This window comes from Bos mutus, chromosome X (genome assembly GCF_027580195.1).
Source record: "Bos mutus isolate GX-2022 chromosome X, NWIPB_WYAK_1.1, whole genome shotgun sequence".
Lineage (NCBI taxonomy): Eukaryota > Metazoa > Chordata > Mammalia > Artiodactyla > Bovidae > Bos > Bos mutus.
In genome coordinates this window covers 122,815,243-122,836,044 of record NC_091646.1, presented here as the reverse complement: position 1 = coordinate 122,836,044, position 20,802 = coordinate 122,815,243, and the positions used below count along the sequence as shown (strand labels likewise).

The 20,802-nt window shown below is 42.2% G+C and overlaps 1 protein-coding gene across 1 annotated transcript in view; it reads right to left on the bottom strand.

The window, feature by feature from the left end:
• The window catches only part of MAP3K15 (mitogen-activated protein kinase kinase kinase 15), a 145,366-nt gene that overhangs the window by 38,053 nt on the left and 86,511 nt on the right, over positions 1-20,802 (bottom strand). The window contains exons 7-11 of the mRNA XM_005897744.3: positions 16,691-16,861; positions 12,157-12,269; positions 11,534-11,693; positions 7,688-7,838; positions 6,725-6,832 (exon numbers count right to left, since the gene is read on the bottom strand). Coding sequence (XP_005897806.2) covers positions 6,725-6,832; positions 7,688-7,838; positions 11,534-11,693; positions 12,157-12,269; positions 16,691-16,861 — 703 coding nt within the window. The remainder of the gene's footprint in view (positions 1-6,724; positions 6,833-7,687; positions 7,839-11,533; positions 11,694-12,156; positions 12,270-16,690; positions 16,862-20,802) is intronic.

Here is a 20,802-nt window from a genome sequence, read left to right as displayed (position 1 = left end):
TTTTCTATATTGTAAAAAATTCATTTGTATCTCTAATCCAGTTCAGAACTAACAATCTAAATTTGAAACAGAAACAATAGGCACACGGTACTTACACAGTGAGTGGCCTTTCATTTTCTGTCAACATACCAGGAAAACTCTAAGAGAAGTTTGGGAACAGCCCACCCAAGTTGAATGACTGACAAAGATGTTTGGAGAGGCAAGAATGTGGCAGACACCAGACAGTATTCATCAATCTCTCTTCCCCACCCCCCACCCCGGTACCTGGCTAGACTACATTTCCCAGCTTCCTATGTGGCTAGGCGTGGTCATATGATGGAGTTCTGACCAATCGGATGTGAACAAGAGTGTGCCACCTGTGGGCCTGGCCCATAAAACCTCCACAGTAATCCTCTCCTCTCCATTCTCTTTCCCCATCCACTACCAGATGCAATGGGAGCCCTGCCAACCCAGACATGACACAAGGCATAGATAAACTTTTATCATCATAAATAAACTGCTATTTGGGGGTCTAGTTTCCATTTGGGGGATATTTGGTAGTATCTAACCTGCCATGATTAATACAAAGACTAACTGGGACTTCAATCTGTACAAGAAGCACTTAAGAAATAAATACACAATTCTGTCCTCTTCCTCCACCAACATCCCTTGCCCTTAAACTTTAAACAAAGTTGAGCTTCAGAAAGAATGTCTGAATTCTCAGATTTAGAAGAGTCACAAGTTACCATAGCAATATAACAGAGAGCCATTTTAACTAAGAAAATATATTTGGTTAGCCTGAGGAATGCCATACAGCAGTGGTCCCCAACCTTTTTGGCACCAGGGACCCATTTCATGGAAGACATTTTTTTTCCCCACGATTGGGGTGGGAGGGATGGTTTGGGGATGATTCAAGCTCATTACATTGATTGTGCACTTTATTTCTATTATTATTACATCAGCTCCACCTCAGATCATCAGGCATTAGATCCCAGAGGTTGGCGACCTCTGGCTTAAATGACCAGCAAAGCCTCGCAGAGAAATGAGAGGCAAACGAATGAGCATATGGCCCAGGAGAGCCAGCCACGAGTGGTCAGGGCACAAGTTTCCTGCTGTCCTATTGGGGACCAGCATCGAGGGGAGCGAGACTGGAGGGGAGTGAGAGAGGAGGCTGGGGAGATCACGCAGGCCTTTGGAGGTCATCATTAGGACTTGAGCCACCACTCTGTGTGAGAATCACTGAGAGATGTGAACATGGATGAAAACACGAAAGCCAATCACAGAGCTATCTGTATAGAAAGCCTGCACATTATTTCAAAGAAGAGGTGTGTTCTGAGTCACTGAAAGAGAGTAGTGGTGGAGAATAGGAGTCTGCTCTGGATTCAGGTACAGAAATAGGAACCCTGGCAGATTCGGGAGAACCTTGTCTGACCCCCATACACCGGCAAGAGGCTGCATGTATATAGAAAGCTCAGCCATGCAAGTTTTCAAAGTACTCCCAGATGGGAGGTTTACTCTGAGTAGCTTTAGGGAACTTCTCAATATGGGAGGAAGATTTACTGGTTAAGAAATAAAACACACAGACCTCACATCTTTCCCTTTTTATCATTACCAACAGGCATTGGAGGGGGTTCCTGCTTTGTAGGTCTATGGATATGAAAATAAAGAAGTCAAGCACAGGCTTGCCAGCAGTTGGGTAGACACTTTGGGAAGTGGATAAATGAGACAGGATGTACTTTGTACATGATACAGACATTTGGGTAGCCAATAGACATTGAGTGCAAGAAGGGAAAGGGTGCTTAGAGACACCTTTGCAGAAGTTAGAACTTGGGTAATTAGAAGAATGAATTCCAGGAAGAGGTAAAGATAACGGAAGAGCACATGTGAACCCGTACAGGGCCAGCTTTGGCCCATGCAATGATGGATGTCTGGTTGGGCTGAGGGTCGGGGAGGGGCAGGAGGAGCAAGGTGGGGCAGGGTTATGTAGGCGCTTGACACTTGGGAAAAGAGTTTGAATTTGGGGGACTTCCACAGCCGTCCAGCAGTTAAGACTTCACCTTCCAATGCAAGGGAGTGTGGGTTTGATTCCTGGTCAGGGAGTTAAGATCCCACAGGCCTCAGGGCCAAAAAACAAAACATAAAACAGAAGCGATACTGTAACAAACTCAATGAAGACTTTAAAAATAGTCCACGTTAAAAAAAAAAAAAAAAAACTTAAAAAAAAGTTTGAGCTTTATCTGAAAAGTCACAGGATCCAGTAGTGATCTGGGAATATCAACAAGGTCACTACGAGGGTTTTTTAAATTATGACTAAACTCTTAAGCTGAAATACAACATACATTCAGAAAAGGGTACAGTGATCATCTCAACAAATTTCTGCAAAATGAATACCCACTGTAACCAGAATCTACACCAAGAGAGAACCTCAGCAGCAGCCCAGAAGCCCCCCTCACACCCCTGTACCCAGTCACTCCTGTCGACCCAAAAGCAACGGCTATTCTGGGTGCGTGGCTCCTGACCCAGGGTCCTGGTGGGTCAGTCAGGATAGCTGAGACTGTCTTCCTGCTCGGCAGCGTCTTAGTCCTTCCTGAGAGGGGATGTTTCACCAAACGATGATGAGGAAGTAGACTCACAATTTTAGCTTTCCACGATGTCTGAAGCCCCCAATAAGCATGCACTGGAGGCAGAACCAGGGTGGGCTCTGGAGAAATGGGCCGGGAAGTCAGAGAGGGGGTGCCTTCAGGATCCCCTAGGAGCTGACTCAGCCTCTGCCCTCCTACCCCAAGAGGGGAGGGGAGCTTTTTATGTTAAAAGCATAGGCTTTGTTGCTGTTTTTAAAAGCATTGACTTTTTGTGTAAGATGTTCCAGTCACTAATATAAGTATAAATGGCACCCCCAAAGAGCTTTCCAAAACCAGCAGCCCTACCCATATGGACAGTGATGGGGCCACGATGCATCTGTCAGGGCCCAAGAGGAGTCGAAGGAGAAACACTGCATTCGTTCTTGCTCTGTGCAGCCCCCCTGCATTGCTGTGCTGGGAACAGCTCACGCCAGCTTGGGAGGCTAATCCTGCACATCTCCTCCTAACCCTGTGTGTGGTGACTTGACCATGGTTGCTGGAAACTGGCCAGGATGGGAGTATTTGTACCACAGAGCTCAGTAAACATGACAAATCGCCCTCTGCTCCCACATCCCCTGGAGAGCTGGTGGTTAAACATTCACCAGCCTAAGTTTCTGAATCCTTGGCCAATGAACCAGAGCTTCATCTCATGGTACAGTGGTGCTGTTTGCAGGTGAACGTGTGCCTCTGTGCGATCGCATCCCACCACCCATAGCCCACTGGGAAAAACTGCAAATCCATGTAGAGAAGTTTCATTTCACTCTGGGCTAATCTGCTCGCTTTTACAATCTGCAGAATTTCAAAAATGTAAATGAAAGCAAAAGCAAAGCTTCCTCTCAAAGAAAAAAGGCAATTTATATTTCTCTCAGACATTTGCTCTGACAACTACCCAGTGCTGTGCAAAACATTTCATCAGTCAAGGAAAACTAGCATTTGCTGCTTATATAGTTCTTTCCATTTCTTATTACAGACTATGTACAAACAAAGCAAAACATTTACAACTAGTGGGATGTTATATGTACTGATGGAAAGTTCCATGAAAGACCTGCAACCATTATAGAATTCCACGAGAATAAAACCTTTTTGCTCTAAAAGTATGCTGCTGCTGCTGCTAAGTCACTTAAGTATGAAGACTCACTTTAATAGGATCAGCTTTTTTTGTAACTATTAATACTTGTCAAAATAATGAGGTGTCCACACCCTGTTAGAATGGCCATCATCAAAAAGTTTACAAACAACAAATGCTGGAGAGGGTGTGGAGGAAAGGGAACCTTGCCCTTGTTACAGAGTTGGTGGGAATGTAACTTGGTACAGCCACTACAGAGAACAGTATGGAGGTTCCTAAAAAAACTAAAACTAAAGCTACCATATGATCCAGCAGTCCCACTCCTGGGCATATATCTGGAGAACACAATTTAAAAAGATACATGCAGACTCGCCAGGTGGTCCAGTGGTTAAGCATCTGCCTGCCAATGTAGGGGACATGGACTCGATCCATGAAACAGGAGGATTCTGCATGCCCCGGGGTAACTGGGCCACACCACAACTACTGAGCCTATGCTCCAGAGCCTACAAGCCGCCACTGCGGAAGCCCACATGCCCTAGAGCCCGTGTTCCACAAGAGAAGCCACTGCAATGAGAAGCCTGCAGACCACAACTACAGAGTAGCCCCTGCTTGCTGCAACTAGAGAAAGCCCATGTGCAGCAATGAAGACCCAGTACAGCCAAAATAAATAAATTTTTTTAATTAAAAAAAAGACACATGCACCTCAATGTTCACTGCAGCACTGTTTATCATATCTAGGACATGGAAGCCACCTAAATGTTCATCAACAGAGGAATAGACAAAGAAGATGCAGTACACATATACAATGGAATACGACTCAGCCATTAAAAAGAATGCAATAATGCCATTTGCAGCAATATGGACCTGAGATTGTAATACTGAGTGAAGTAAGTCAGACAGAGAAAGACAAATATATATCACTCATATGTGGACTATAAAAACAGGCTATAAATGAACTTATCTGCCAAATAGAAATAGAGTTACATATGTAGAAAATAAACTTATGGTTATTGAGGGGTAAGGGGGAAGGAGAGATAAATTGGAAGACTGGATTGACACATATACACTACTATATATAAAACAGGTAACTAATAAGGCCCTACTGAACAGCATGTGACCCACTCCAGTGTTCTTGCCTGGAGAATCCCAAGGATGGGGGAGCCTGTTGGGCTGCCGTCTATGGGGTCGCACAGAGTCAGACACGACTGAAGCGACTTAGCAGCAGCAGCAGCAGCAGCAGAATAGCACATGGAACTCTACTCAATACTCTGTGATGGCCTATATGGGAAAAGAATCTAAAAAAGCGTGGACATATCTGTATGTACAACAGATTCACTGTGCTGTACACCTGCAACTAACACAACATTGTAAATCAACTATATTCCAATAAAATATTAATTTAAAAATACGAGGTGTTTTGCTACCTCTATCAATGGAATAGTGAGATTACAGATCAGAATTTTTAAAATTCTCCTGTATCACAGTGGCATCAATGACACAAAGAATATCAGCAAGGTTGGTATCTAGTACAAGAATCCCAACATCGAGGAGAGGGGGCTTCCTGGCAGTTGAACCTGGAGAGGAGGGAACATGAGTAGGGCTTTGGGGGTGTTTTTATTTATGTGTGTGTGTGTGGTAAGACCACACAACATGATATTTACAAATTTGGAAGTGTGCAACCCCATACAGTTAATTATAGCCACTGTGTTGTATGGCAGCTCTCTGTGACTTATTTATCTAGCATAACTAAAACTTTATACCCACTGAACAATGGAAAGTTGTTGTATCACGACTATTTCTGATAGAGTTTGTAGTATGATTTTGAAACTCTTATTTTCTGATGTTCTATTTTTGAAGATACAGCTTTTATTAAACTATTAAGACATAATTGCTCACACTCTTATTTCCAGCGGGGTAAAAATCCTTCTTTGTCAACTTGAAGGCAGAACTCTCCCCCTACTCTATGGAAACAAAGACAGAAAACAGATCTATCTAATGAGCTTATCAAAGCTGCTACTTATTACTACAAAATATTTAATTAAAGAAAAACTGTGATGAAGTACTTTGGACACATAGAGATGAAAATATACCTCATGAAACAAAACATGAGGCCTGGCCCAGCATTTGTGTTATATCTTTAAGGGGCAATGAAAATGTTTTCTCTCCTGCATTGCTGGTGTTGAGTATGAACTGGAATGGTACAAGTTGGACAGTAGCTATTGAATTTTAAACATATGTAGTCTTGAATCCAGCAGGTCCAATTCTTTGACTCTTTGCTCCTGAAAAATCTACATGTGCATGGTAGGATGTAACTGCCAGGATGTGCACCAGTGTATTTACAATAGGCTAGAATGCAAAATTGAAACCTAAGTGTGCATTAGCAGCAAAGTGGTAAAATAAACTATGGCTCATGAATACTCAGAAATGCACCACTGTGACATGGGAATATAGGGGATTTTACATTTTAAAAGATCAGGTGGATCACTGTGTGCCATATGAAAACTTTCCATGGTGTATGCATCACTTAAAAAGGGTAAGCTGCAAAGTAACAAATCTCACCATGTGATCTCACTTTAATGAAAATGCTTCTCATGCTGTCTATATGTATATTATGTATATAACGGATATATGTACACACAGTATACATATATAACTGAGCTTAGAGAAAAGCATACATGGACATCCATCAAATCATCACTGGCTGGAATACAGAACAGGTTTGGGGGATCTGAAGGGATTTTTACTTTATTCCTTATCCACGTCCTCGTGTTTTAACTTCTTTATCAACAAGCTTGCATTCATTCATATATATACACACATATACACATATGGGTACCATATAATACAAATACTTACACACACACGCACATTTATATATATCTTGCTTCCTTTTTCCAACTGTGATTACACTCTCTGATATACTTCTGTCACTCAGAAGTTAAGCACAGGTGCCTGTTCTTTCAAGTACTACAATATAGTTAACTCTCCTACATGAAAACTGAATTTTTAACTAGATGATACAGAATAAACAGAGAGCTGTTTATGATTGTTCTCTTACCATTTCCGTGGGTGAGACATGCCACAGAGAAACGGTCCTCTCCTCAGCTTCGCTGTTTATGGAGACATAAGAAGGCTGGTAGACTTTGGTTGGTTCTATCACCAGCACCTAAAAGAAGAGAACAGATTCTTGTGATGCACGGGAACATGTCACAGAGCTCACCCTGCCCAGTGAGCAAGTGGGGAGCTCTGGACGGATTCCACAGACCCTCTCTGAGCACCTACTGGTGTATATGTAATAAGGGAACATATAGAAAATAAGGAAGAATAATGGTGGGGTGGGGGACACTTGTTTATTAGATAACATTGTTTATTATGGCCAAGAACAGCTTGCCCAAGGAGGTAACAGAGAAGAACAAGGAAGGCTACAGTTTCTGAGAGAAATGAGGAAGCAAACTGGAGGATCCACAGGTAGGTACCCAAGTCTGCAAAAAATGCAAGAGGACGCAGGATGAAGTGAGAGTCCATGAGTTACATTTTATTGTGCTGAGGGAGAGGAGGAGAGGAGCAGTAAAACTTCAAAATTGTACTATTAGTGCTGCATTGTTGTGGAATTGAGTTTCTCCCCTGCAACACTATGGACATTTGGGGCTGGGTAATTGTGTGTTGGGGGCAGGAAGCTGTGTCATCTTTGTGGGAGGTTTAGTGGCATCCTTGGCCTCCACCCCACTAGCTGCCAGTCGCAAAACCTTCCCCACAGCCATGACAACCAAACTGTCTCTAGACATTGCCAAAAGCCCTCTGGGGACAAAAATCACTCCTAGTTGAGAACCACTATTTTAAAGGATATAGCCAACCTTTTCTAGTGAGTTGATCTCTCACTGGCTGACTTTGCATAAGATTGATGAATCTCTTAACATTTTCAATTATTCTAAAGTTTTCTTCCTTTCAGAGTATTCAATAATTTGACAGTACCAATCCCACTTTCTTTTTTATTTTATCTTCAAGATTTAGCGTTTCTTACTGGAAATCTGAGTCCATTAGTAACTTCATTTGTTGCCTCAAAAATTATATCTAGCCAGAAGTTCAGCCGTTCTTGCCTGGGTGAATGTTCAATAAGGGGTTTCTTGAAACGCTGAATTAACAACAAGTTCTGAACTAATGACCGCAGGTACCTGGAAAGACCACAAATACCAATAAATTAGATTTCCAAGGAAACAGTATTCAATCCTCCTCCCTTTAAAAGAAGTTTCACCAAAGCTTTATTTCTTAAATTCATATTGCATAGCGGGTACTTCTTAATCATTTGGCAGCCACATACTTAATTACAAGAAACCCAAATGGAGCAAAATAAGCTTGTCCAACAAAATCATAGAACATGTCTTTTTACTAACATTGGGCTAGAACTCAATTTTGGTACATCTTGTTCAAAGCACAAAGACTGGCAAACATTTGCTATCTTAATTAACAAGAGCAAGTGGTTTGAAGTTCAAAGGAACTGCAAAATGACAAAATTTCAAACTCAGTGTCTTTTTCTTTTCGAACAAGACAATTATAGATTTATATATAGTTGTAAGAAACAATACAGAGAGATCCCATGTATCCTTGGCCTGGTTTATACCAATCGTAACATCATGCAAAATTCTAGAACAGTATCACAATCAGGATATTGACATCGACACAGTCAAGACAGAAGAAATTTCCATCTGAAAGGATCCCTTATGTTTCTCTTCTATAGCCAGGCCAGTTTCCTTCCTACCCTATTTCCTCTTTGACCTCTGGCCATCACTAATATTAAATTCAAGGTCTCTCTAAAAAAAAAAAAAAATCAAATCTGACCTGGTGGATCTTTAATTTATGAGGTCTTCAGTCTCACCACATCTTTACTATCTTTAGGCAAACTGAACTTTTTAAACATAGGTGCCAGGCAGCGGTGGTCTCCTCTCTGGTAGGGAATGGGGTTGAGGTGAGGTGGTTACACTGATAGTATCAGAGCATTATTTTGCCCTTTGAGGATAAAGTCTGGAGCTATCCTGGGAAGGTACAGTGTTGTAAAGGATTAATTTGGCAGGCCTGGGTTTCCAACTACATATTCCAGAGAAAGGTCTGGCCTTTGATTGACTTCTGAAGCATCAGTTCTAAGCCCTTGGGATGTCCTGCCTGATAAGAGTCTTTGTCCACCTTAGGCCTTGTGCCAGGTCAGCTAGTCTACACTAACATTATGATTCACGGTGGAGGCCTTAGGCCATGTTGTATCAGTGTGATCTCTGGAGAGGCTGGGGACTCAGGTCAGCTACCTGCATGCTTCATGCCTACATAACTGATTCTCAGTAAAAACCCTGGGACTTCCCTGGTGGCTCAGTAGTAAAGAATTTGCATGTTTGCCCCTGCAGATTCTTTACACAGGATCAAAACTGAGACACAGGTTTGATTCCTGGTGTGGGAAGCCCACATGCCAAGGAGCAACTAAGGCCATGCTTCACAGCTACTGAGCCTGTGTGCTAGAGCCCAGGAACCACAACTACTGAAGCCCGTGAGCCTAGAGCCTGAGTTCCACAACAGAACCCGGTGCACTGCAACTAGAGAGTAGCCCTCACTCACCGCAACTAGGGAAGAATTCGCACAGCAATGAAGATCCAGCACTATCAAAAATAAATGTACACCTGTGGCAGATTCATGTCAATGTATGGCAAACCCAATACAATATTTGTAATTAGCCTCCAATTAAAATAAACAAATTTATATTAAAAATAAAAATAAATAGCATGTAATAAACAGTGACTGGAAAATGGAGTAGCATTCAATACATTTAAAAAATAAAATTAATATTCAAATAAAGTTAATTTCAAATAATTAATATTCAAAATAAAGTAATATTAAAATAAATAAAATAATTTTTTTAAGTTATTTTTAAAACAATTAATAAAACCCTGGATAACAAGGCTCAGTGAGCTTCCCTGGTCAACAATACTTTGTACACGTTGTCATACATCACTGCTGGGAGAGTTAAGCACTGTCCACATGACTCCACTGGGCTTTCCTGGTGGCTCAGCAGTGAAGAATCTACCTGCCAATGCAGGAGATGTGGGTTCAACTCCTGGGCCAGGAAGATCTCCTGGAGAAGGAAATGACAACCCACTCCAGTATTCTTGCCTGGGAAATCCCATGGACAGAGGAGCCTGGTGGGCTACAGTCCCTGGGGTAGCAAAGAGTCAGAGGCGACTTAGCAACTAAAGTAACAACAACTACATACAACTCCACTGGAAGAGGGCAACTGGAAGCCTGTTCTTGGTCTCCCCTGAGCTCTGCCCTAAGTGCCTCTTGTCTTTGCTGATTCTAATCTGTATCCCTGCAATAAACCACTGCCACAGGTATAACAGCTTTTCTGAATTCTATGAATTCTTTGAGCAAATCATGAACCTCAGGGTGGTCTTGAACACACAATAGGTATGAACACTGTAAGTCAGTCCAGGTTCTGATGTAATGGGAATGTATTCAAGCCTCAGAGCTCATCTCCAGAGAGTCAGCTCTGTCTGCCACAGATGCAGCAATACACCGTAACATTAGAGTGCTTCAAATAGCGGCCACTCCAGGAGAGCTGCAAGCTCAGCCTACCTCTGTGTTCTCTCAGCCTCAGAAAACTTGCAAGTTCATAGGGTTTCAGGATCAAATTTAAGTCCTCTAGATGAGGAGGAAACACAGTCAACCCTAGGTATGGCCACTGAAATTCCTATCCCCTAGAGTCCAGACTGGCCCACTGAGAGGAGACACAGAAGAGGACAGACAAACATGGACTATTAGGAACAAAAATGTTTTAATTATGTAAGTGATCCAAATGCATTTTAGACAAATCAGAGGACAGATTTAAAAAGCAGATTCAAAACTTCTTCATCGGCTACCTCCCTAAGACAACCACTATCAATATTTTTGGGAAAATTCATGACTCATCATTTATTCATTATACAAATATCTGCTGAGCTCTATTGATTTTATGAGACTATAGCAATCAATGGCAGAACCACGTTTCTAGCGGTGTCTATTGGGAAATCAACTATTGCCCAACTCTCCCAGACCCTCCTCCAAGTCACATGAAACAGAGGTTTTTAATGAAAATGAGTCCATATACAACAGTAGTTCTCAAAGTGTGGCCCCCAGGCCAGCAGCGTCAGCTTGTAATTTCTTTTTTTTAGCTTGTAATTTCTAAATGCAAATTCTCAGGCCCTACCCTACCCTCTGAACCAGAAATCCTAAGGGTTAGGCCTGGCAATCTGTTTTAATCAACACAGGTGATTCTGATAATGTCACTGATAGAAAAAAATACATGCTGCATCTGGCTTTTCTTATTCAGTGATAAACCATGAACACATTTCCATGTCTCCAAGCATTCTTTCTTGCACATTTTAATGGCTGCATAGTGAGCTAACTAGAGGCACTGCTGGGCCTCCATTTTCCTGACCATATCTATGAAGGGTGTTTTAGTTCGCTTTCATTTGTGATGAAAATAATTTACTTGGTGTACTTTGAGCTTTACTATCTGCTTTCTCACAAATGCACAATATGGACTGGTACCCAAGAATGTTCTGCTCTTGAGAACCTACATGATCTGAAAAAACTAACGGGACTGAGATTTTGTCTTGGAGACATAGCATGTAAGGATATATTCTATGCGGGGGGTCTGTCTGTTTTTCCCTCCCTTCACATAAAACCAAGTGAGCCTTTCTGCCTTAACTTTGCTTTAATGAATAAGTCAGAAGGAAAAACACAGCAGTTGTTATTGTTTTTTGCATTCACACCTTTTCCTCCTGGGTTAACTTTTCAGAACAAGACTGGATATTGACATGGGTGATAAAAATGCATAGGCGTGACTCACCAGACGGGAGGTTTCAGTCTGAACAACCTCTCTGCTGCCTGGACAGCCTTCCCCACATCACTGGCCAACATGCTGACACTGAAGAACTGACCTACATCCCAGTAGCTGTTCATTTTCTCCAAGCTCCCTTTTCTTCCCAACAAACTGTTCAGCCGGACACCTGAATAATTTGAATTTTAGATAAAGTTAAGACAAATCTTCCTAGTTTCTATCATAACATGTAAGCCTTTAGATAGAGGAGAAACTGGGCATTGTATTTGGGCTGCAGCCTCATGTGTGCTATCAGAGAGTAACTGTTCCCTTTGCGATATAATGCTGGTTGTTTTTGTTGTTGTTTAGTCGCTAAGTTCTGTTTGACTCTTGCGACTCCACGGACTGTAGCCCGCCAGGTTCCTCTGTCCATGGAATTTCCAAGGCAAGAATATTGGAGTGGGTTGTCATTTCCTTCTCCAGGGGATGTTCCCAACCCAGAGGTCAAACTCACATCTCCTTCATTGGCAGGCAGATTCTTTACCACTGAGCCACCAGGGAAGTCCCCTAATGCTGGTTATTTGAGCAGAATTTTGAATGCTGGACTTGTGTTGTCAAAGCATATCAACATGTGTGGTCATGAACAGCTTTACCTATTTTCCTCAGTTCCATGGAAGTTTCAAATTGTTGTCCAGCAACTATCAGCAATACCGCAAGGTTGATTCCTGAATAAAGAGATGGCTGGAGCGCAAACCCTTTGCGATACCTGTAATTATAGAAGCACCAAAACTCCCTTTATATCAGCTTATTATAATAGAAGAAAAAAGTGTAAATAATAGCACATATCAACCTTCTCATGAAAAGTTTTACTGTTCTAATTTGTTTTCCAACTCTTTGCCCCTCCCTGCCCATCTTTACAGATAGCTACATGCACCAATCAGATAGCTTCTTAAAAATGTCATAATAGCAACACAATAGCACTGCTGCTGCTGCTGCTGCTGCTAAGTCGCTTCAGTCGTGTCCGACTCTGTGTGAACCCATAGACAGCAGCTCACCGGGCTCCCCCGTCCCTGGGATTCTCCAGGCAAGAACACTGGAGTGGGTTGCTATTAACTTCTCCAACGCGTGAAAGTGAAAAGTGACACTGAAGTCGCTCAGTCGTGTCCGACTCTTTGCGACCCCAGGGACTGCAGCCTACCAGGCTCCTCCGTCCATGGGACTTTCCAGGCAAGAGTACTGGAGTGGAGTGCCATTGCCTAGGGAGTTTTAAAATCTTTCCTCATCAGATTTATAGCTTTTAGAGAAAAGCTGTGGTCATTGTATAAAATAAGAAAGTACATTAAAGTGTACAAAAGAAATTTAAAATCTATTATAATTCTACCCCTTAAAGTGAGCCACAATGTCAACATACCATTTTTAAAGTTATACTCCATTTGCACACTGAGCATTTTTTATTTCATGGAAATCTCAACAGGTATAGGCCCTTTCTCTGTAGGCCGTCTGTTTGTTTGTATCACAAAATGGAATTATTTTTTCATGTAAGAAGCAGTTCTGCCAAAATGTTGGATCCCAAAGAGCAGTGGCATAAAGTGAGAGAAGGGGCAGTGATGGTTTACATTAGGATAAAGAACAAGACCCTAAACTGTGAGTGCCATTTTTACACTGAAAGGTTCACCATGCCATTTAAAATTTTCTTATTTATCCTTTGTCTACACATAAAAAAATGTATTTCTCTTCCATGATCAAGTATGAATATCAACATCAGGGAAAAAAGAATCTGACCAATGAAGTAATGACACAAAAATGTCTTTTTGTAAACCAGGAGTGATTTTATCACTCATGTGACAACAGGAGGATTCAACACCAACAAAACATTCATTGTGAAAGGGAGAACCTATCGGTTAAATCTGATCATGTCATGAAATCAGTTAAAATCTGATTCTGTGAACTTTGTGGCATGATACAAGTACCCTCAAGTGGAGCGGAGGACATCAAGAAAGTTCTTCCAACCCCAGTCAACAAAATTCCAATAAAATTGAACCTTCTTTCCCTCCTACTCCTGGTATGTTTTGGGGATTTTAAATTCCATATCCTACTATATGTGACTTTTTTTTCCATTTTCTTTTATTATAGAAAGCTATCTGGGAAGAGGGCAGAGGGGGTGATTTCTCTGTTTCTTATCCACAAATCAAACAGGCCCAGCTTGGGGACATACAAGTCTCTAATTTGGAGTCAAGACTGCAGTCCCAGGCTTGTGTCTGTCCAGCCCCATGACCTTGGACTGGCCCCCTGCCTCCCTGGGCCTCACGTTCCACATCTCTGAGAGAGAGACGATCCCCATGGCCTCACCAGAGCCAGCATGCCTTGACCAGAAAATCAAGCTTCACATGCTCCTATACCCACAGCACTACCTTCCGAACTGCATGGAGAGGGCTCTGATGACTTCCTTGAAGGAGCCACAGGCCATCATTTCCTGACCTGGGGGTTGAATTCCTGGCCACGGTGGTGGGACCACAGCTTCTTATTTTGCCCCTGCCAATTATTTTCCTCCGTTTCCCTTCCCTTCAACACCCCGAATGATTCCTCTTGACCATGCAGTGCACTGGGTGCTACTGGGGATTAACTAAGACTAAAAGAAGATCCCCACCCTCTAAGAACCTATACCATGAAAGAGGTAAGATCTACACACAATTAGTGAAAATACTAATTTTCATGAGTGTGGCAAATAACCTAAAACCACACAAATCCATCTAGAGGGACTCACAGGAGACAGAGAGGCTTGAGATGTGGCATGAAGATGGACAGAATTGTAACAGCAGCGATTTAGAAAGGGAATCCCCAGACAGAAAATGGCAGGAGCAGAGATGGGAGTTTGGGGAGCTCCTAAGGAACTCCAGTTTATGTGGACATATATCAAGTAGTGAGAAACAGGGGTAGGGGCAGGCTGGAGAAAGTCTGCAGAGCACCCAGAACAGTGATCTACGAGTTTGAAGTTGTATTTAGTAGGGAGTGGAGAGGTATTTCGGGTCTTTGAGCTTCAGGAAAAGTAAGCTATTAATCTATGAAGGATTCACTTTACAGACACCAAGCAGAGAACCTACCTGAGATACTGTAAGAACATTCCTGGCAAGAAAGTTAAAAAAAAAAAATGGCACCAACTGAGGGCGGTATTGATGGGAAAGGATGGTTAGGGAGGAAGCGAAGACTCACAGAAGGGCTGGAATTGGGAAATGACTGTATGGGGAGATAAGTAAGTGAAGGTCACCAAACATTAAGCAAATGTGCATGCGGAGATGGCTAAACAATGGTGGTAAGAGAGCAAGACAATGGAAGCCATCCCTTATGGAGAGGAGGGAATAACTCAGTCTTAGATATGTTGAGTCTTGAATACCAGCACCAGCTTGAAAGAATAGGTAAGCAAAGAGTGGGGCAATGTGGGGCCAAAGCTTAGGATAGGGGCTGGGCTGGAGACTGACTATAGTCCAAAGTGTGGGAGTGACTGGGATTACCAGGGAACAGCGTAGATGGAGAGAAGAGGGGAGAGGACAGAGTCCAATCTGTATAGAAGGAAAGCAAAGAGGAGGGGGAAAGGGAGCAGTCAGAATGAAATGAGACCAAACAGCGGTACCAAAAGCTCTTGCGATGGAAATGGATGATGTAGGCTGTGCGCTCTTATCTCAAATACACCCAGGTTCTGACATCTCACTGTTTTCATCATTACTACCCTGGTTCAAGCTACCATCAGCTTTTCTCTAAGGTTCTAACTGTTCTGTGTCAGCCCTCATCCACGTGGTAGGTTACTTAATAACCACAACCCCTGCCAAACCACTAAGCACATGCCTTTGTCATGTTTCCCTCTCACAGGTGGAATCTGTGTCTCCACCTCTTTGAATCTGGGCTGACCATGTGGTTGGCTTTGATCAAGAACATGTGGCAGAACTTTTGTGAGAGTTCCTGAGCCTTGAGAAGCTTTCTGGTTTCCACATTCACTCTGTTAGAATGCTGTCCACCATGTAAGGGAGTTGGTCTTGCAGTACTAAAACCACTGCTAGAGAATGGAGGCTCCCACCAACAGCTGGCACCAGCTGTTACATGTGAGTATCCTGGACCTTTCAACCCTGCTGACTCTCCAGATGACTACAACCTTAGGGATGAGTTCAGCACTTCAGGACTAGAATCGACAGAGGAACTGCCTGGGCAATCCACAGAACCATGAGAAATCATAAACCCTTGTGTTAAGCCACTAGGTTTTGGAGATGCTTGTTATGCAGTAAATGATAGCTGACACACCCCCTAACATGTATTCTTTGCATAACCATGAGAGTCTTCTGGTTAAAATGCAGCTCAGATTTTGTCACTCCTCTGCTCAGAACATTCCAGCACTGCATCATCTCACTCTGAGTAAAACAGTCTTCTTTTGCATTTCCTGCCACTCTCTTCCTCGCTCCTGCCTCATCATCCTTGTACATACTCGGCATGCTTCCTCCTCAGGGTCTTTGCTGAGGAGACCCCCCTCAGCTCTTGTTCTTGCTGTCCCCCACCCCACTTTTGGAACACAGTTATCTGCAAGGCTCATTCCCTCACCACCTACACTTTATTCACTTTCACTGAGCATCCTATATAAAACTGCTGACAACTCCCAACCCTCCCTTCCCTTGTCCCTGATTAACTTTTCCCCAAAGCCCTCACCATTAGCTGATATTCTATTTTACTGTATTTGTTTGTCTGACTTTCCTTACCAGCAATGCAAGGTCCATTAAGGTGTGGCTTCAGATCTGCTGTTTATCCCTATCATGTAGAAGAGTTCCTGACATGCAGTAAACCCTCAGAAAACATTTGTTGAATGAATAAATGAATAAGAAATGAACAGCTCACTGAAAGGATAATGCCATGATGGTGGTGGAACAAGGTTCTGGAAGGAGGAGCTGGGAAGGAGGGTGCTGAGCTTCCTTGCCCCTATAAATGCATGAACTTGTGAGAAGAGTGTCACCAGCAGAAAATGCTGTTTCTAATGGTTTCCTTTTGGAAAAAAGAATCTGGAAATTCCCAGACCATGTGTATGGCATCTTTCTTACTGCCAGCAAACAGGCAGATACACATATGTAGGGAAAAGACCTGGACCCTGAACTTGTGTAATTCTATTCTTTGCAAAGATGCATGTGTTACTGACGAAGGCGGCTGGTTTACCATTCAATGGCGCTGTCTCTGCTGGCATCATCTTTGCAGTCTGAATCTAAGAAGACGTCCTTGTAGATCCTCCCACAGAGGCAGAACATGTCAGGGGCCGGGTGGTCACAGCTCTGCAGAACCTGGAGCATGACCTGCAGGGCCTTCTCACGATCACCTGCGCTGTTTCTCCTGAAAGATTCAGTGATAAGATGACAAACGTCTGACTCAAGACACAGAGTGTACATATCTATGTCTATATCTATATATGCATTCATTCTGTGAAAGGCTGGTGCAAGGATGCTGTACTTTAACAGGAAAAAAATTTTAATTATCTTTCATTTTTCATATTCAAATGAAACAAGTGCTTAAGATTCACACCAGTAAGTCTCATTAAATCATACTCAGTCCTTTACCTGATCTTTTCTAAGTTAGACCTAGACTGTGGATGAAAGTGTATGCAGATCAATGTATTTGGAAAGACAGAAAAAAAATAATATGGCATCCTCCTGTTGCTGGATGGAGAGTAAAGATTTCAGAAGCTAAGCCTGAATCATGAGGATGAGATAGTCTGACACAAGGTTCCTTTGGAAAAGTGGCAGGGTCCCCAAATTCAGAAAGCCAAGATGAATTTAGAAATATATCTGGGCATTTCTTGACCTGAAATGTCTTGCCATCCTCAAACATGGAATGGCCCCACCAGTAATTCCTGTTATACTCATCAGAATCAGAAATTATTTATATATTCACAGATCACAGTCTTCTTTATTAGTACATTGTATGGTAAAATTCTCATTTTATACACAAGAAATGGATTCCTTAGACAGCTGTTACATTTTTTTTGCCACAAAATATCTTGAGTTTGTGGCTGTGAAATATTAAAAGTGTTCCTATGAAGGTTTGGAAGCACAGTCCATCAGTAGTGAGGACTGAGTAAGTCAATGATGGTTAATGCTATTCATATTATAATATAAAATATTAAACATTTCTAAAAGAAATGAAGCAACTTCTATGTAATACTGCTATGGAGAAGTCTCCAGAACATCCTGTTAAGACAAGAGAGCAAGGTGTTGAATACTGTGCAGAGAATGCTACCTTTTTATTTAAAAAGGAGGGGATGTGAACAATAAATGTATCTCCTTTCATTTCTTCAAAATGGAAAATAAAAAGGGAAGAAAAATGGCTACTGATAGGTTGAGGGAAAAAAAAAAAAACATGATGAAGGGGGCAGAGACAGATAGAAAGTTCCATTAATACATCTTGGAATTTGGCTTTGAAACTACATAAGATTTTTACATGATTCTTTTTAAAAATGAGACAATTCTTAAAATTTTGCCGAAAAAGAGAGTTTGCTAATGAACATACTATCTGAATTTGTGGCTGGGGCAAAACAAATGAACTTATGCATCTGGTTGACAGCTTACCCACAAAAGAGAAACTAATTTATCACATGATTTACAAACACAACAATCCAATTGTATTTTCCTAAGAGGATATAACCTAAGGAAAAAATATAAATGCAAAGAAATCTTATATAGTTTCCAGTAATCATACTATTTGGCCTTGGAATACAGAATGAAGCAGGGCAAAGGCTAATAGAGTTTTGCCAAGAAAATGCACTGGTCATTAACAAACACCCTCTTCCAACAACACAAGAGAAGACTCTACACATGGACATTACCAGATGGTCAACACCAAAATCAGATTGATTATATTCTTTGCAGAAAAAGATAAGAAGCTCTATACAGTCAGCAAAAACAAGACCAGGAGCTGACTGTGGCTCAGACCATGAACTCCTTATTGCCAAATTCAGACTTAAATTGAAGAAAGTAGGGAAAACCACTAGACCATTCAGGTATGACCTAAATCAAATCCCTTATGATTATACAGTGGATGTGAGAAATAGATTTAAGGGCCTAGATCTGATAGATAGAGTGCCTGATGAACTATGGAATGAGGTTCGTGACATTGTACAGGAGACAGGAATCAAGACCATCCCCATGGAAAAGAAATGCAAAAAAGCAAAATGGCTGTTTGCGGAGGCCTTACAAATAGCTGTGAAAAGAAGAGAAGCGAAAAGCAAAGGAGAAAAGGAAAGATATAAACATCTGAATGCAGAGTTCCAAAGAATAACAAGGAGAGGTAAGATAAGCTTTCCTCACTGATCAATGCAAAGAAAAAGAGGAAAACAATAGAATGGGAAAGGCTAGAGATCTCTTCAAGAAAATGAGAGATACCAAGGGAACATTTCATGTAAAGATGGGCTCAATAAAGGACAGAAATGCTTCCTAACAGAAGCAGATGATATTAAGAAGAGGTGGTGAGAATACACAGAAGAACTGTCCAAAAAAGATCTTCATGACACAGATAGTCACGATGGTGTGATCCCTCACCTAGAGCCAGACATCCTGGACTGTGAAGTCAAGTGGGCCTTAGGAAGCAATGCTACGAACAAAGCTAGTGGAGGTGATGGAATTCCAGTTGAGCTATTCCAAATCCTGAATGATGATGCTGTGAAAGTGCTGCACGAAATACGCCAGCAAATTTGGAAAACTCAGCAGTGGCCACAGGACTGGAAAAGGTCAGTTTTCATTCCAATCCCAAAGAAAGGCAATGCCAAAGAATGCTCAAACTACCACACAATTGCACTCATGTCACATGCTAGCAAAGTAATGCTCAAAATTCTCCAAGCCAGGCTTCAGCAATATGTGAACCGTGAACTTCCTGATGTTCAAGCTGGTTTTAGAAAAGGCAGAGGAACCAGAGATCCAATTGCCAACATCTGCTGGATCACGGAAAAAGCAAGAGAGTTCCAGAAAAACATCTATTTCTGCTTTATTGACTATACCAAAGCCTTTGACTGTGTGGATCACAATAAACTGTGGAAAATTCTGAAAGAGATGGGAATACCAGACCACCTGACCTGCCTCTTGAGAAATCTGTATGCAGGTCAGGAAGCAACAGTTAGAACTGGACATGGAACAACAGACTGGTTCCAAATAGGAAAAGGAGTACGTCAAGGCTGTATATTGTCACCCTGTTTATTTAACTTATATGCAGAGTACATCATGAGAAACGATGGACTGGAAGAAACACAAGCTGGAATCAAGATTGCCGGGAGAAATATCAATAACCTCAGATACGGAGATGACACCACCCTTATGGAAGAAAGTGAAGAGGAACTCAAAAGCCTCTTGATGAAAGTGAAAGTGGAGAGTGAAAAAGTTGGCTTAAAGCTCAACATTCGGAAACCAAGATCATGGCATCCGGTCCCATCACTTCATGGGAAATAGATGGGGAAACAGTGGTAACAGTGGCAGACTTTATTTTTCTGGGCTCCAAAATCACCACAGATGGTGACTGCAGCCATGAAATTAAAAGACGCTTACTCCTTGGAAGGAAAGTTATGACCAACCTAGATAGCATATTCAAAAGCAGAGACATTACTTTGCCAACAAAGGTCCGTCTAGTCAACACTATGGTTTTTCCTGTGGTCATGTATGGATGTGAGAGTTGGACTGTGAAGAAGGCTGAGTGCCGAAGAATTGATGCTTTGGAACTGTGGTGTTGGAGAAGACTCTTGAGAGTCCCTTGGACTGCAAGGAGATCCAACCAGTCCATTCTGAAGGAGATCAGCCCTGGGATTTCTTTGGAAGGCATGATGCTAAAGCTGAAACTCCAGTACTTTGGCCACCTCATGGGAAGAGTTGACTCATTGGAAAAGACTCTGATGCTGGGAGGGATTGGGGGCAGGAGGAGAAGGGGACGACAGAGGATGAGATGGCTGGATGGCATCACTGACTCAATGGACATGAGTCTGAGTGAACTCCGGGAGTTGGTGATGGACAGGGAGGCCTGGCGTGCTGCGATTCATGGGGTCGCAAAGAGTTGGACACGACTGAGCGACTGATCTGATCTGATCTGAATCTATGTAATCTATGTAATCTGATCTGAATACTATGTAAGTGATAATAGTATATGTGTGTGCTCAGTCGTGTCTGACTCTTTGCCAGGCTCCTCTGCCTATGGAATTTCCCAGGCAAGAATACTGGAGTGGGTTGCCATTTCCTCCTCTAGGGGATCATCCCAACCCAGGGGTCAAACCTGTGTCTCCTGCATTGGCAGGCAGATTC